The sequence below is a fragment of the Aptenodytes patagonicus genome, chromosome 5 (assembly GCF_965638725.1).
Source record: "Aptenodytes patagonicus chromosome 5, bAptPat1.pri.cur, whole genome shotgun sequence".
NCBI classification, from domain to species: Eukaryota; Metazoa; Chordata; class Aves; order Sphenisciformes; family Spheniscidae; genus Aptenodytes; species Aptenodytes patagonicus.
Genome location: NC_134953.1, coordinates 48,485,025 through 48,500,742, shown reverse-complemented (window position 1 = coordinate 48,500,742; position 15,718 = coordinate 48,485,025). Strand labels below are relative to the sequence as shown.

The window sequence follows — 15,718 nt, the reverse complement described above, 5'->3', positions numbered from 1 at the left end:
AGTCAGTAGCTGGCTATAAATCTGAGGCTGGATGAACATAGTCTAATACAGAATAAGCTGCTGCTTCGCTGAAAAACTATTCTTCCTCCTATTCCAGGGCAAGCACAGCCTTCTGCCCTGGGAGTTCATGCATAAGTTTATTACCTCTGTCTTTACTTTTGAGCCCAGGCACTGTGGATCCAGTCTGAGGTGTGTGCTTTGCTGGACTGAAGCCCATCATTGCTGACTGTTAGGCCCCCTCACACTTCCACACAGTTGTATTTTCTTGCTGGATGGCTTGAAGCATGCAGTTCCTATAAAGGGAATTGTATTTACTGGGCAATCCTGCAGAAAACTGGATGTTTCAGTCGGTGATGGTTTCCTTTGCCTTTTTCCCACTAGTCTGAGGGTCCAGGATGCTCAGGTACTGACCCACTTAGGAATTTAAAAAAAAAAAAAAAGTGTATTTCTGCAGTGGTTGGCTTTTAAAGAAGATCTGAAGTGCTGTGGAGAGCCAGATCCCTGTGAAAGGGAGCGGTGGCTGCTCTGCATCAGGAGAGCTTTGGGGAAACTTGGAGGTTTTTGTATACAGAAAAGAGGGGAGGCTGGGTTCAAGTGGATGGCAGCTGCTGGAAAACCTTTTCCCCTTTGGGTATGGATCCCAGCATGGAAGGGAGCTGGGGAAAGCTAGCCCGGAACACGGGATTTCCTGATCCCATCTCGCTCTGTGAGTCCACGAGTTTTCCTCCCTGTGCATCGCTGTAAAACTCAACAGTGAGCACCCAAGGCACAAACCAAAATTAAGCAAATTTGTGTTCCTGCTTGCCACTCAGGTATGTTTAAGGGCTGTTTCCAGCTTCTCCAAAAATGCGGCAATTCAGAGGACAGTGCGAGTATGTTGGGAAAACACGCCATCTCCCTGCTGCTGTAAACTGCTCTGGGCTCTTTTCTGTGAAAAGCAGAGAGCAGAGCTTGTGATTTTCCTCCAGAGGTGGCAGGCAGCGGTGTGCTGTACATCACAGCTCTATGGGCACTTGGAAAAGGCAGCAGCATCGAAGGGGTCCCCTGTCCTGGCTGGGATGTCTTGAGTTGTTTCTGTAACTTCCTTCCCCGTGACTGTGAACTCTGCCCTGTCTCCTGGAGTATGAGTATGGGAGAGACTAAAACTGAGGCATGATGCCTGATCCGTCTTGCCCTAGGCCACCAGGCTTAGAGCTTTGGTGCTTGATGATTTTGAGCAGCTGGTCCCCGCTTTGGGTCTGTGAACAGCGGCTTTGGGAGAAAAACAGTCCCTCCGCTAGAGGAAACAAGGCAGCTAGTGATTTGTATTAACACACTTGCCACTTTGGATGCTTCCTTAGGTATAGCTCTGCTCAGGCATGAGTGCTGGGTTGTTGCTTTGAGCTGAACCGGCAATAAATTGCCACTTACATACCGCACTCAAAAAAAAAAATCTATTAGCCACCCTAAAGGGTATGGCTTGGGGAACTTACAGACCCCTTCAGCCCTACAGTTTCAATTCTGGAATTAACCTCACTGTTAATAGGGCCACCATCATTAAGGAAAGCATTTCCATGCTCAGTTTTAGGTGTTTGGCCCTTCTTTTACAGTGAAGCAAGCATGCAGTTGCAATACCAGTGTACTTTGTCACGCTGGTGAGAGTTCATTCACATTAGCTTGAGCTATATGGGATGTGCAAAATACTGTAGGTGTTTGCTCTTGTTTTTACTGCATTAAACTACCCCTAAGCATTGGGTGAATGGAAACCTGTGCTTGGATGTCTGCCTGCTGCTCTCTGCTGGGTGTGGAGAATCCCTAATTCCCCCCACAAAGACCCTGGGACCTGCAAGCATGGGAGTTACCTTAGAAAATTAAACCACCAGTCATTTGGAGCAACAAGGTATGGTGTGAGAGTCCTTTCTCACAGAGGACGTTTTACCTCCTGCAGCAGATTACAAATACCTAACCTGCGGGTTACTCACCAACTTGCACTGCAGGTCTGGCCTGATCTGCTGTCAGGCAGAAAGCAATTCTGAGGAGCAGGCGTTTGTGTGTGTTGCTGGGCAGTGTTGAGAGGGGATTGTGTAGCTTTTGTGCTTGCTTTTGATGAAGATATCCCTGATTATAGAACTGATGAGAGAGCAAGAATCATGTTATGTTGGGCAGAGGCAGTTTTTAAGTTTGGCACTTGTGGCCCCAGGCTATGGAGGGGAATCCATGAAAGCAAAGTTGGGTCCAGAGTGTGTCGTCCTTTCACTTACTTCCACAATCTCTGTCCCATTTAATTCTAGCCCTTACTGGTATAGTAAGGTCTTTTACTTCCCCCAAACCAATTTGCAGCTGCATTTTCCATTAAGACCTGGGCTCTTCCTGGAGGCCAGTAACAGGGCAGCTTTAGCACCTGTTGAGCCAGCCAGCTCCTGGGTTTTGATGTTCAGGAGGCAATGCTTTTGAAATTGTAGAGCAACTGCATCCTAGATCGGAAATTGTGTTGCTCAGTCCTGCTCCCAATACTGCTACGCGTGGGCTGGAGATGGGGGGAGACACTGTTAATCCTCAGCTTTCCAGTTGTGCAAGTGAAAAGGTGAGTGTATTTAAAAGGGGACGTATCTGAAACTGCAGAGTGTGAAGTGGGGCAGTTTCTCCCAACTTGTGCCTGTTTGGGAATGGGAGGTGATGGGGCTTGGGGCAGAGGGAAACATTTTGCTGAGCTACAAGATACTAAAGTGAGACTTACAAATACCTTAAATCATCACATTTTTATCTGAACTCTTGAAAGTTTTGGGGCTTTTTTTATGGTATGAGCATTTAATTTTCTATTGGCAAGAACTGAAGGCATCTGGCACTTGCATGGGGTAGGTGGTCAAACTTTCCCTTGTCAGATTGAACTTTAAAACCTCTTTCAAACTAAACATTGCTTTTTTTCTGGTCTTTGCTTAACCTTCTGCAGCCGGTCATCAGCCTTTGGCCTCAGCATCCTACTCCCCTCCCACCCTCCCCTCCTTTCGTCTCAGCTCTGCTTGAGCACAGAAATCTAGTGGGGAAACTGCTTTGGACTGGTTTGGGCTCAAGCAAGACTGCCTGTCCTCTTAACGATTTGCATTTACATCCTAAAAGCAGAAGGCTGGAGGTACAGGGGCAGGTAAGAGAAACTGATTCCGCTAATATTTCATTGTTAATTAACTCCTTGTCACAGGTTCATTTCCCTTTGTAGGAGCCTATGAATTTTAGTTGCTGCCAGAGTGTTTTTTCGCTCTGGGCATGGGCCCGAGGAACCATTTCGAGAGGGCCCTCCCATCCCAGCTCTCACAAAGGCTCACTTGACTTTTATCCCTGACCTGTAGCAATGCTTCATGGTGCAGAGAGCAATTCATAAGGTTGGGTTGTCCTTGTTGATCTCTTGCCCAGCTGTAAAAGAGCACTGCTGATCTGCTTTGCGCTCTGTTTTTGGGGTGTGGGGGGACAGGGAAGGCTTTTCTTCTCAAAAGCCTAAGTCAATCTCAAAATGGTTTGAGCTACTTAACATTTGCTGGGCTCTTTAGCACACTGCATGGGTGCTGTGGGATGTTCACGCTGCCGTGGGTAGCACTGGTAGGTTCAGTAGGGTGGTTGCTAGAGGACGAGCTGTGGGTCTATGAACCCAATTAGTCATCCCTTCATGCAGCGATGATAAACAGTGGAATGGAAATGTCCTGTGCTGGCTGGAGCCTGGCTGTGTTGCACAGCAGGGATGGGGGGTAGTTTCTGTACACTTGCCCGGAACCTTCCGATTTTGAGCTGAATCAGCAACTTGTTTCTTGGCTTTCTACCCTTCTTACAGGGGTGAAGCAGAGGAAAAGAGCCCTTCCTAATTTTTACATTCTTCCTTGCCAGTAACCCCGTTCAGGCAGTGATGTTGCAGTAATACTTTTGGGATCCGTCCAGGATGAAAGCAGTTGACTTATGGAGTGTGTGGCAGTGCTGCAGGGGAAAAGGGAGTGTCAAAGAGCTGTGGAGGGAGGAGGAGTGTTTTTCGGCCAAGCGCTATGGCAAAGAGCTGGCCTAAGAAATAGCAAGGGCTGTTGCTCTAAAGGGCAGCTGTTGCCTCTCAGGGTGGTGGTTCGCCACAAGTCTCACATCGCCCCTCTTGCAGGAAATACTGTGTATGTAGATTGGATACGTCAGGGGCTGAGCCAGCCTTAGTGGCTGATAAATTTGGTTTAAGGCATTAGTATGAAGTTCTGCATCTCCTTGAAGTTGAGGGAGTCAGGACTTTACTGTGAAGTAGAAACAGGGAGTGTTTCCTATTTAATCAGGACAGGATGAAGATGAGGTGCTTTCCCCACTCTTGTGCTTTGGGTTTTACATGTGAGATTAGCAGCACTTTGTGTCATGGCAGATGCCACCATCTGCCTTTATCTTGACAGAAGCAGGCATTTGTGCTTGTACAGGCAGGTCAGAACATGCTTGTGGACATGCCTTTCCCTGGAGGCGAGCAGAGTGACAGAGCAGGGACTGCAGTGAGGTTGTCCTTTCTGCAGTGGGACCAGCTGCAGGCAGGTGCTGTTGAGGCCAGTGAGAATTAAGCATGGGTGAGGGAGGGCTGTTGGCAGGCAGCAAAGGGCCACTCCAGTCCTGGCCCTAGGGCTGCGGAGCACAGAAGTGTGCCTGGCTTGTTGCTGGCTGATTTTTCCTGTAGGAGGGAAAGGTTTGGAAGAGCAGCACTTCCTGGAGTACTTTCAATTATCTGAATAGTTTTCCTTTCTCTTGCCCTCCTGCCCTGGGGGGTGTCTTTTGTTTCTGTATTTGGTTGACTTCCCTCCCCTTTTAGATTTTTTGCCCTTTGTGGTGTTGCATCTATCCTAAGCCTTTTGAAAGATAATCTGTTTCTTGTTACCAGCAAGAGCGGTGGCCGTGGCCTAAGCAAGTACATCTTGTTTTGCATGTTTTCTTGCAGTACTTGTTGCTACGCTAGTACTTGTTGTATGCTAGAGAGGGCCCCTTAGGGCTCAATATGGTCTTGGTGCTAAGTGAGGTAATTTCTGCTTTTGCAGAGGAACTGGAGCCAAGATGAAGTCACTGCCCAAGAGCCTGGGGAGGAGGTTGTGAAAGAACCCAGAGGTCTCCTGCATGCCAGATCAGCCCTTGAGCTGCTCTCGTTTTCCTCCTCCTAGGTGCTGGCCCACCAGTGCTGGCAAGACTACAGACATGGGGATCACCAGTGCTAAATGCAGCTGATCTTTAATTTAGTTACTCAGGAGGCAGTGCTTGGTAGCTGTGGCAGTGAGTATGTGGGGGCTGGCAGAGACCTTCCCAAGTTAGACATTTTTTTGAAAAAGTCTTCCACGGCAGGCAATTCCTGGGCAGGCTGCCAGCCCTTTCTAGTAGTTGTTTCCCGAGCTGTTGTGACTGCGGTCCATGAGCTTCCTCCCACGGGTATGTGAACAAACCCAACACAGAGTCACGTAAAGAGCATCTCAAAACTGCAGCGCATAGGAAATCTTGTGTGCCATTTAATCAGCCCTAGGATGGCTGATGAGGCCTTGCTGCCAGAGCTGATGGGGTGTGCAGATCTGTCCTGGTTTCGGCAGGGATAGAGTTAATTTCCTTCCTAGTAGCTGGCACAGTGCTGTGTTTTGGATTTAGGATGAGAACAAAGTTGATAACGCACCAATGTTTCAGTTGTTGCTAGGTAATGCTTACACTAGCCAAGGACTTTTCAGCTTCCCATGCTCTACTGACTGAGAAGGCTGGAGGTGCACAAGAAGCTGGGAGGGGACACAGCCAAACTGGCCAAAGGGACATTCCATGCCATGTGACGTCATGCTCAGTACATGAACTGGGGAAAGCTGGCCGGGGGGGCCGCTGCTCAGGGACTGGCTGGGCATCGGTCAGCGGGTGGTGAGCAATTGTACTGTGCATCACTTGCTTTGTGTAGTACTATTATTATTATTACATTATTATTATTATTATTATTATTATTATTATTATTATTTTATTTCAATTATTAAACTGTTTCTATCTCAACCCATGAGTTTCTCTCACTTGTGCTCTTCCAATTCTCTCCCCCATCCCACCGAGGGGGGGGGGGAGTGAGCGAGCAGCTGTGTGGTGCTCAGTTGCCGACTGAGGTTAAACCACGACAAGATCCCCTGCTTTAGCAAAGGTAGAAAATATAAATTGTCTCTGCCTTGCTCTGGGAGATTTTCAGAGACCTGCTTTTGCTCGAACATGGTTATTAACATTAGCCTACCTTCCTCAGGTACCAGGGACAGTCAGTTTGCGTTGAGGTGGTGTGAACTTTGGACAGGAATACCTGTGATGCACAAGCTACACCACACATGCTTATAAAATACACTTTTTAGGGATTAAAGATGCTCAATGCATTGAGGGACCAACTCCCCTGGAGACCTCTTCCTCATCACCTCTCTTCTCTGCTGTAGCATTTCCTGCATCAGTAACTTAAATAGTGTAGAGCTGAGGTGAGCCTGAAAGCACAGGCAATAATTGAAGGGGACAGAGGAGCTCAAGTGAAGGGAGAAAAGAGACCAGGAAAACTAGGAGATTCCCCCAGGGAAAAGGGGAAGGAAACAGTCAAAAACCTTTTATCTAAGGCCAACTGGCCTGTAGAGCTTGGGGTACCTGGGGGCTCTCCCCATGAGGAAGACGGGTAGGATCTGTACAGAATCATAAATGCTCTTGGACTGCGGATCGGGCCAGCCGGGTGGCTTTGGTGGCTCTGTGCTGGCTCCTGTTGCAGGTAGGCCTGGGGAAAGGCTGCACATACAGGGTCCTTTTGCTGGCTGATGGGGTGGGCTCAGAAGTTTAATCCATATGTTTTTGTACAAACTTGTCAGGGTTGAGCCTGCTGCTTAAAAAGAGGGCACCCAGGGCTCTAGGAAAGCAGAGTGTATTGTTTCTAAAAGTGGTGTGTGCTCAGAGGCACGGTTGTCCTGCTGGTTGTGTCTGTTCTGACTTATCCTGCAGCTGCAGGATAAAAGGACGATTGGAGAGGACCGTGGGGCTCCTGTCACTCTGATGTTGGCTGAAATGGGGCCTGTGGGCTGCGGCAGCAGCATGGGTTTTCTGGGCAGGCAAGTGTGTATAAGCTCTCTCTTTCTGGTTCCAGGACAATGCGTCTTTTTGTGGTGTGTCTCTTCAGTGTCTGGGGTCTGGCTGCCCCTGAGCACTACATTGTGGAAGACATCTGCACTGCAAAGCCACGCGACATCCCAATGAATCCCATCTGCATCTATCGCAACCCTGAGAAGAAGCCCCAGGAGGGCGAGGGGCAAGAGCCAGGGAAGGGCAAGCTCCCAGAGTCTACTAACCCCCGGGTCTGGGAGCTGTCGAAGGCCAACTCACGCTTTGCTGTTGTCTTCTACAAGTACCTGGCTGACTCCAAGGACAATGGGGAAAACATCTTTATGTCACCTCTCAGTATTTCTACAGCCTTCGCCATGACCAAGCTCGGAGCTTGTGGTAGCACCCTCCAGCAGCTCATGGAGGTCGGTGGCATTTCCTCAGCTTTTTCCTGTAGCTGTCACCAGGGTCTGAAAGACAGCAAAAGTGATAGTGGCTGACTGCTGCTAAAGGGCTCTTCTGTGTCAGGATGGCTCCCTGGCTTGGGGAGGGAGACCTTTATTTAAACAAACTCCTAGGAAGGACATAGACAGGCTGCTTGTCTTTGGATTTGTTTAGATCCCAGCTCTTTTCTCCGATTCCCTATTTGGATCCAGCATTCAGGGTGGATTTCCTGGGTTTGAGAGGTTGGTTTTCATCTGGAGGAAAGGAAGCCCGTTTGAGAGATGAGGGAAGGGAATGGGAACAGTTTTTCTTGCAGATTGGGCAAGCACATAGCGGAGCAGATAGCTAGGCCTTTTCTTATGCAAAAAGCAGAATAGCCATGATACCAAATCCCATTGGGAGAGGCTCTTTCCTCTCTCTCCCTTGAGACGAAAATAAGACACATGGGATACCCTGCAGTCCACCTGGGTTCCAGGGCTCTGCCACCCTGTGGGAGCACAGGAACATCAGTTACTTTTTGAGGACCTCCTTGTAGTAAGCGTAAGAGCAGTCTGAGCGCTCAGCCAGGACCAACCAGCTTCTGTCTGCTTGTGTTGGGCAGTATTACAGCAGTACAGTAAGGGCCTGAGCTTCCCAGGCAGGGGAGTCTGTATGCAGGGAGCCTCTCCCTCCAGCTGTGGCTCCTAAACTCAGAGGCAGGGAGCTCTGGTCCTGGACTGAGAGGTAATCCTGAGTTCTGGCTCTTCCATGGGACCAATTAACTCCCTGCCTGTCCAAGCGCCCTTCTCACTGTCAGACCCGCTCACCTGACAACTGCGAGTGCACTCGTCTGCCACGTGGGGTTTGGTACTGCTCGTACCTTCCTCGCAGATGGACACTACAGCCCAGAGGGGCCTTTCTCCCTGCAATGAGGAGGTGTGAATTAAACTGGTCCACTTGTCCCCACTGCCACTGCCCTCACAGATCCTGCCTCTGGAGTAAGTAATGTTGGGGTCTCCTGCTGTTATCCACACAGTCTGGGCAGAGCAGAGAACCACATCTCCAAAATCTTCACTGGTGCCTTCCCCTCTGGGCAGCCCTTGCCACTGGAAGGGGACCCTTCTCTCACTGAGCCACCTAGGATGCAGAACTGCTCTCCTAATCCCCCTTTTCCCTATGAAAGGGCCAGTAACACCACCTTTGCCTTGTAGGAAACGGTGCCAGAGATCCTGGATATTCCTGTGGAGCAAGGTGCTATGGGATTTTCTGTGCCTTAAAGCCCTGAGGTTGGATAGTAGTAGACAAATTGTAACTGTCCTTCCAGCTAGCAGCTAGGAGCAGATAAGAAAAAATTCACTGTGCTGCAGAAATCTACCCTCAAAATGATTGCTACATATTCCCATTCCCTGCAAAAATAGATAATGTACCAGAATTACTCAACAGGCCATGAGAATTGCTCCTGGGAAGGAGCAGCCTTTCGCATCATCACAGGAGGGTTTAGCGCAAACATTGTGAGTCCTCCTGTGACCTGCACTGCCCCGAGAGCTGCTTCCAGGCCCCGTCGCCATGATGGTGGGAGCCTCATGTGAGGCTCTCACTGGGGTGTGGTAGAGGGTTTGTGAACACTGTACATAAACTATGTTAATTTTAACAGCACTGGGGAAAGCCTCATGGTTTATATGCCAAGCTAGAATCAGTTCCTTGACAGGCGTGCACAGAGAAAAACATCTCCAAGACCTTAGTGTGTCTTCTGCACAAGTACCTAAAGGGTCTAGCTAAGTCATGCCCATATTTGAGACAGACACATACAAAATGATGCATCTTCCCCTGACAGCTGGGGCAATGAAAGTGGGTGGGGAACAGAGGCAGAGAAAGAGGCAGATCCAGGCAGGCACCCTATCGCTAGCTCTAGGGAAGGAACTTCAGCGAGCAAGAGCTGGAGTCTTCTCTTGGGTAAGATGCTGGGTCAAAGACAGTCAGAAGCCAGGACCAGTCAAAGGCAGAGTATGGAGAGCAAGGAGGCCAGGGTTAGAAAGAGGAGCAGTACCTCTGCATGCTGAGCAATGTTTAATCCTGCATTTTGGGCTCCAAAACAGGGTCTCGGGCTAGTGATGTGATGTTGTTTTTATGTAGATTTTGGTTCCAAGTTAAACATGGAGGGTGAAGCTCTGAGAGCCTGCAAATTTCTTGGCCCCATGATTTAGGCTGTTGAGCAGCAGGCAAAGGCTGCATCACCGCTTGCTGTGGGGCCTGGGAGCTGTGGGAGGACAAGAACCTACTCATGGATTCCTTCTCCCTGTTTGGCTCCTCCAGGTCTTTCGATTTGATACCATTTCGGAGAAGACATCTGATCAGATCCACTTCTTCTTTGCTAAGCTGAACTGCCGGCTTTACAAGAAAGCCAACAAATCCTCAGAGCTGGTATCAGCCAACCGCCTCTTCGGGGAGAAATCTTTGGTCTTTAATGAGACTTACCAGAACATTAGTGAAATAGTTTATGGAGCAAAACTCTGGCCCTTGAACTTCAAAGTGAGTTTGAACCACTTGGGATTTTTCTCTTTTGATTGTTCCCCCCCCGCTTCAGCTTTTGCTGCATCCCTATCTTTTTGCCCTTAGGGAGTGCCCTGCTCTGGGTGTGTGGGACATCAGTGAAGGCAGGAGGGAGTATGGGATGCAGCTCCTCCTGTCCCAGCTCACCTTAACCACAGTCACTTCCCAGCTTCTCATTTCTAAACGCTGGAGCACTACTCTGGGAACAGTGTCCTCCCCGAGCACACACCCTGTTAATCTGTCTCCTGCAGAAGGGATAAAAAGAGGTGTTTAAAACCCTTGACTTAACCTTTTTTGGTCTCTTCCTTCAGGAGAAACCAGAACTTTCCAGGCAGATTATTAATGAGTGGGTGGCTAATAAGACAGAGAAGCGCATTATGGAAGTGATCCCAGAAAGAGGTATTGATGATCTCACTGTCTTGGTCCTGGTCAACACAATTTATTTTAAGGTATGGCTAACAAAACTGGGGGAGCAGCCCATTTCCCTGGGGGAAAACACGATGCTCATTTTTGTCTCTGTCCTCCTCCTCTCCCTTTTAGGGGCACTGGAAATCGCAGTTCCCAGCTCCAAACACAAAACTGGATTTATTTCATAAAGCCAATGGTGAGACCTGCCAAGTCCCAATTATGTACCAAGAGTCCAAATTCAACCATGCGTCCATCCCTCAGGACAAAGTCCAGGTGCTGGAGCTGCCTTACAAAGGGGACGATATCACAATGGTGCTGGTCCTGCCCAATGCTGGGACGCCGTTGGTGGAGGTGGAGCGAGACCTGACATCGGAGAAGCTGCAGGACTGGATAGACTCCATGACGGAGGTCTCCCTCTTTGTCTATCTCCCTCGCTTCCGTATCGACGACAGCTTCAGTGTCAAGGAGAAGCTGAGAAAAATGGGTCTGGAAGATCTCTTCAGTCCAGAAAATGCCAGACTCCCAGGTCAGATGTGGAGACGGGGTGGTGCAGGGTGGAGGTGGGAGCAAACCGTTCCTCCACAGACACCAGGGCAGTAAGTGTGGCGGCACGTGAGGAACAAGAACATGAAAGTGTTTAGGTGTTGCTGCAGTCAGTGATGGGACTCTGTGTTCAGTTCCATCATGGACGCGCAGCCCTGCTCTGCACTAAGGGCATGGGAGTTAAGTAGTCGATTGCAGTTGGTGGAGGATATTCTTGTCTTAGTGCAGACATGCCTTCTGCTTGAACGTGGGCCATGAAGGAGCTCTCTTGAGCTGTTGTCTAAAAACATGGTTTTAACTTTCTCCGTTTTGTTATTCTGGGTTTCAGGTATCATTGCAGAGGGCCGTACAGACCTGTACGTATCTGAGGCTTTCCACAAAGCCTTCCTTGAGGTAAGCCTTGTTTTGTCCCAGAAGGTGTTTTCCTCTTTGTTTTTAAAAACATGAAACATAAACAGAAAAAAACATAGCTCTGAACCCCTGGTGTTGACTTCCTCAGCAATCTGGGGTTTTAGGGGGAAGTGGGAGCTTGGCACTCACCTCCCATGGGGAAGGAGGGCGAGCCTTCTACATACTGCATAGTGCCTGTATTTTAATCCCATCTTCTCTTTTGCTTGGTAGGTGAATGAAGAAGGCAGCGAGGCATCAGCTGCTACAGCTGTCACCGTCTCCGGCCGTTCCTTCCCCATGAACAGAATAATCTTCAATGCCAACAGGCCCTTCCTGCTTTTCATCCGGGAAGCCGCCCTCAACACCATTATCTTCATGGGCAGAATAGCTGATCCTTGCTCCTAACGGGGCTGTCAGGGCCTCACTTCTCCCTTCTCTGCCTCTGGAAAAGGGGCAGTAGGGTATTGCCACAAAGCCCGGGCTGCTCCTGGGGTGGTTGGTCTTACTGTTTGGTGCAAGCTGCAGGGAGGGACTGTATCCAGCTGGGCTGTTGCTGCTCCTCCTTGCTGTGTCAGGTGAGGGGGCTCAGAGGGCACCTGCATCCTTCATCCAAAGGGAAGCTGAATTTTTTCCGGCACCAGTATTTTTGTGGCACCCAAACCTGAGTCCAGCATTGCTGTCATTCCTATATACAACCCTCCTCCTTTTCAGGCCTCAAACTGTAACTCTGATCCCCTGGTACATTAAAAACCTATAGATCTGTATGTAACAAACTGATCTCTGAATGGACAGTTTTCACTAAGTCACTTCCTAGACTTACTTAAGCTTTCCTTTTTCAACAAACGGGCCCTCCCCTGCACACCCCAGTCCCAGCAGAACAACCCCATACTGGAGAGGTCAGTGGAGCAGCAGCAGCCAAATGGCATGGGCTGGCTGGGCCAGAAACATCTTTACACAGCTCTGCGTGGAACAGCTGGTAGGCGGCAGAGCTGCCAAACACTGGAGCCCTACTTGCCAACAGCTCTGACATGTCGAAGTGCTGAGCAGTCACTAGTGAAAGCCTTGCATAGCCAAGGCTGTGAATTTGTCTTTTTGAGTAGTAAGATTTAAACTGGCTCCATGCTAAAAGTTGAAAGTAGGGGTGTCTATGAACCATGACAATGCCCAGGTAAGGTAACCAATATCCATAACTCTGTTACAAACCAGTTATTTCACCTGCAAGTTTACTTCTAGAGCTGAGATGTCCTGGCCTGCTGCCATGTTATGTGTGCGATCTGACCTCTGGTCCACCCAAGGTGGCCACGCTGCTGTAGGACCTCTGGCAGAGTTGTCTTCAAGATGCAGAAGAAAATGTGGTGAGCTTTCTTCTAGTATTTCTGCATTTAGGGCAGCTGTTTAAAACAAAACGGGCAGTGAAAGCGGAGTCTCGTCCTGTTGTCAGCAGGTTACAGAAGTGGTGTGTGCAGACAGCTGCTAAAACACCAGTAGATGGCACTGCCCGGTGTGCAATTTACCCTGGATTTTGTAGAACCAGTGAAACATCTGCCTTTACAAAAAGACTTCCTCCCGGCAGCAATTGCCACAGCAAGCCAAGCAATGAGGAGTTAACTTCGATGTGCCAGTCTGTGGAAGAGCTGGTATGAGAAGCTGTTTGGTCATGCCTGGGAACACCTCTGTACATGTCTGGGAATGTCTCTCTAGTTTTGGAAGGTTTTGTAGCCCTCGCTTCTATTCTCCCATAGGAAGTTTTGAGCATCTGTGTTTGTGTTGCAAGTGGTGCATGGTTTGGATGTGGAGAGTCACCTCCTCTGTTGTATCACGGGGCTGTAGCCATCAGTCCCCTACACACACAGGAGACCGGTAAAGCACTTATCCTCTTGGTGCTGACATGCTCGCCTAGAGTAATACCTCTGAAAGACGCTGTGTATACAGCTACTTTAATGCAGAAGCTGGGGCCCTGGAAGAAAAGAGGGAGCATTTTGGAAATCACTAAGAGTTCAGAAAGCAGCTCTTCTCCCTGTCCTACTCTGGCACTCACCGCTGTGTCTTTTCTTGCTGGATCCTATCTTCTGCTTGCTACCTCATTGTGCAGCTCCAGAAACATACAATCTTGTCCTGTAACCTCTGCCTTTGCGGTTGTGCTCCAGGCTATGGAGGTGGAGGCTGGTGAAAAAGGAGGGCTGAGGAAATGCCTGGGTCTCCCTAACATGGTGCTGAACCAAAATGCTTCACCCGCCATTGGCAGCCAGGAAAGTCCTCTTGCTGCAACAGGAATCGGGCACTTGGCCTGCAGCGAGAGCATAGTGCTTTCTCTACGCGGAGAGACGGAAAAGGGCTGAGCCTGCAGAAGTGATGAAACAAAGCTGGTAAAAAAAGGACAGAAGTCATCTCAGATGCCAGGAAAAGCAGACTGGCACAGCCCTGCCTCTCCCATGTTGCTAAGCTTGGGGGAGTGCGGAACTGCCTAAAGCAGGGATCAGGCTCTTGCACCACGGGTGATTTGAAGAGGGCAGCAAAGAGAAAATCAACATCAGATCAGACCAGTCAGCTACAAGACACAGACGATCTGAGTATTAAACCATTTAATTCTCAAACCACTCACATGCATAATGTTCTTTTACACAGTGTTAAAAGAAAGAAGAAAATGCGAATTTTTTAATACAAACAGAGTTTCAAGTATACATTTATAGAATTTTCAAAGATTCCTACCCAAGTTGCTAAGTTTTCATTCACATTGTTCTTAAAGCTGTCCAACGAGAGCGCTTTTTGCTAAACTGCTTTCAATGCAATTGTACAGTCCCCTCTACCTTGATTTTATTTCCCCCTTCCCCAACTCTGGTTCTCTTACCACCCTTGCCTGCCCCCCTCCAGCAGCACTGGCTGTCCCTGTATGCCATCGGCCACAGAGCTGGCGGACCCTCCAAAGAGTTTGTCTGCCAGCTCTCGCTGGAAGAGGAAAAGGAAAGCGATGGTAGAGGAACCAGCTTGGGAACAGCTTGTAAAATCATTGAAGAACAGTCTGATATCCACAAGTTGCACACAGCAGGCTCACACTTCAACCTACTGCAGACTAGTGTGAACACTTTTTTTTTCTTGAAATAAGGACTGTGACCAAAAATAAAATAAAATTAGTACAGCAGGAAATTTCTTAACTGTGAAAGTAAGTCTTAAGTGTTAGGACACCTGTCCTAAGAAGTTTGATTTATAGGTCAACAGTTGAAGGTGACAGCACAATTTTTCTTACAAATGGTTACTCTGCAAACCAGCTCAGAGCAGAATCGATGTGGGACAGACAAACTTGGATTTAAAAAAAAAAAAAAAAATACTGAACTGACTAGGGCTCCATATCCATGTCATGGAAAAAAACCCACAACCCCAGCAACAACTTCATTGTGGCTTTGCTTGTTCAACTTAGCTCAGCCCTGTGCAGGCAGATGGGCCATCTGCTATGTTGTAACTGGGTGTAACTTCTGACCTATTATAAACGGGGTTTAAATACTCTTTACAGGCAAGGGTGGGTTTTTCTTGACCGATTACAAAAGTATTCTAACAGGCCGATGCATGCCAGTCCTGTTAGTGCTACAGCATGGCTGAGCTGCAACCAGGTTAGCGGTTGTGGTGGAAACTCCTGTCTGTAGTGTCGGCAGGGGCAGCGCCAGGCCGGGAGGGCTGCGGGAGCGGGAGGTAGAGCTGCGGTAGTTTTCGGGCTGCTGATGGCAGCTGAGGGTCTGGCAACATCGCTCCCTCCTGGGCTCTGGCTGACAAGAAGTCACCTACCTGTACAGCTGTGTCAAAAGCCAGCAACAGCCATACTCATCTTACGATTTAAAGTGCATTTCTTCAGTAAAGGGTTTTTCTTTTTTTTTTTCTTTTTTTTGTGGTTTTTTTTTTTTTTTTTTAAGAGGAACCTATTTAAAGTGCTGTTCTAGTTTGGAAAGGGACTCTGTTTAGAAAAAATGGCACCTTTTCACATGAGAGATCTGCTCTCTGTATGTGTTTGTGTGTGTGTATATATATATATAAATTTGCAGAGTCAGATCTGCTGACTAATGACCAACATATAAAAGTGTTTTGTTTTTTTTTTATTTTATTTTATTGCTTTTTTACTGCTGCCTGCTCCCTTGGAGGCAGGAGGGAGATGGATTCTCCTTACCTTCCACACCGTTAACTAATTTCCCAGTGCAGGAAGTTGAGCCCACAGTCTCGCAGCTCTGGCAGCAGCCTTTGGCCCATGGGACAGTTTCCTATTACACAGAATACATGAAGTAATGAATCCACCCTGAACTGTCACAGCCCCAGAGCGAACCTGCAAGGGTCACAGCGAAAACTGGTGGCAAAGAGGGATGATGGACCCTGAAAGGCT

The 15,718-nt window shown here is 48.6% G+C and overlaps 1 protein-coding gene across 2 annotated transcripts in view; it reads left to right on the top strand.

Annotated features, from left to right (window-relative positions):
- Positions 1-12,128, top strand: part of RC3H1 (ring finger and CCCH-type domains 1) — an 81,136-nt gene extending 69,008 nt beyond the window's left edge. Inside the window, exons 1-7 of one of the 2 annotated variants that reach the window (XM_076339618.1) lie at positions 3,005-3,121; positions 7,088-7,466; positions 9,778-9,993; positions 10,326-10,463; positions 10,555-10,948; positions 11,294-11,358; positions 11,587-12,128. In XM_076339618.1, coding sequence (XP_076195733.1) covers positions 7,092-7,466; positions 9,778-9,993; positions 10,326-10,463; positions 10,555-10,948; positions 11,294-11,358; positions 11,587-11,760 — 1,362 coding nt within the window. In that variant the 5' untranslated portion in view covers positions 3,005-3,121; positions 7,088-7,091 and the 3' untranslated portion in view covers positions 11,761-12,128. Of the gene's footprint in view, positions 1-3,004; positions 3,122-7,087; positions 7,467-9,777; positions 9,994-10,325; positions 10,464-10,554; positions 10,949-11,293; positions 11,359-11,586 lie in introns of those variants that run through there. The other variant, XM_076339619.1, reaches the window with a different exon arrangement.
- The last annotated feature ends 3,590 nt before the right edge of the window (positions 12,129-15,718 follow it).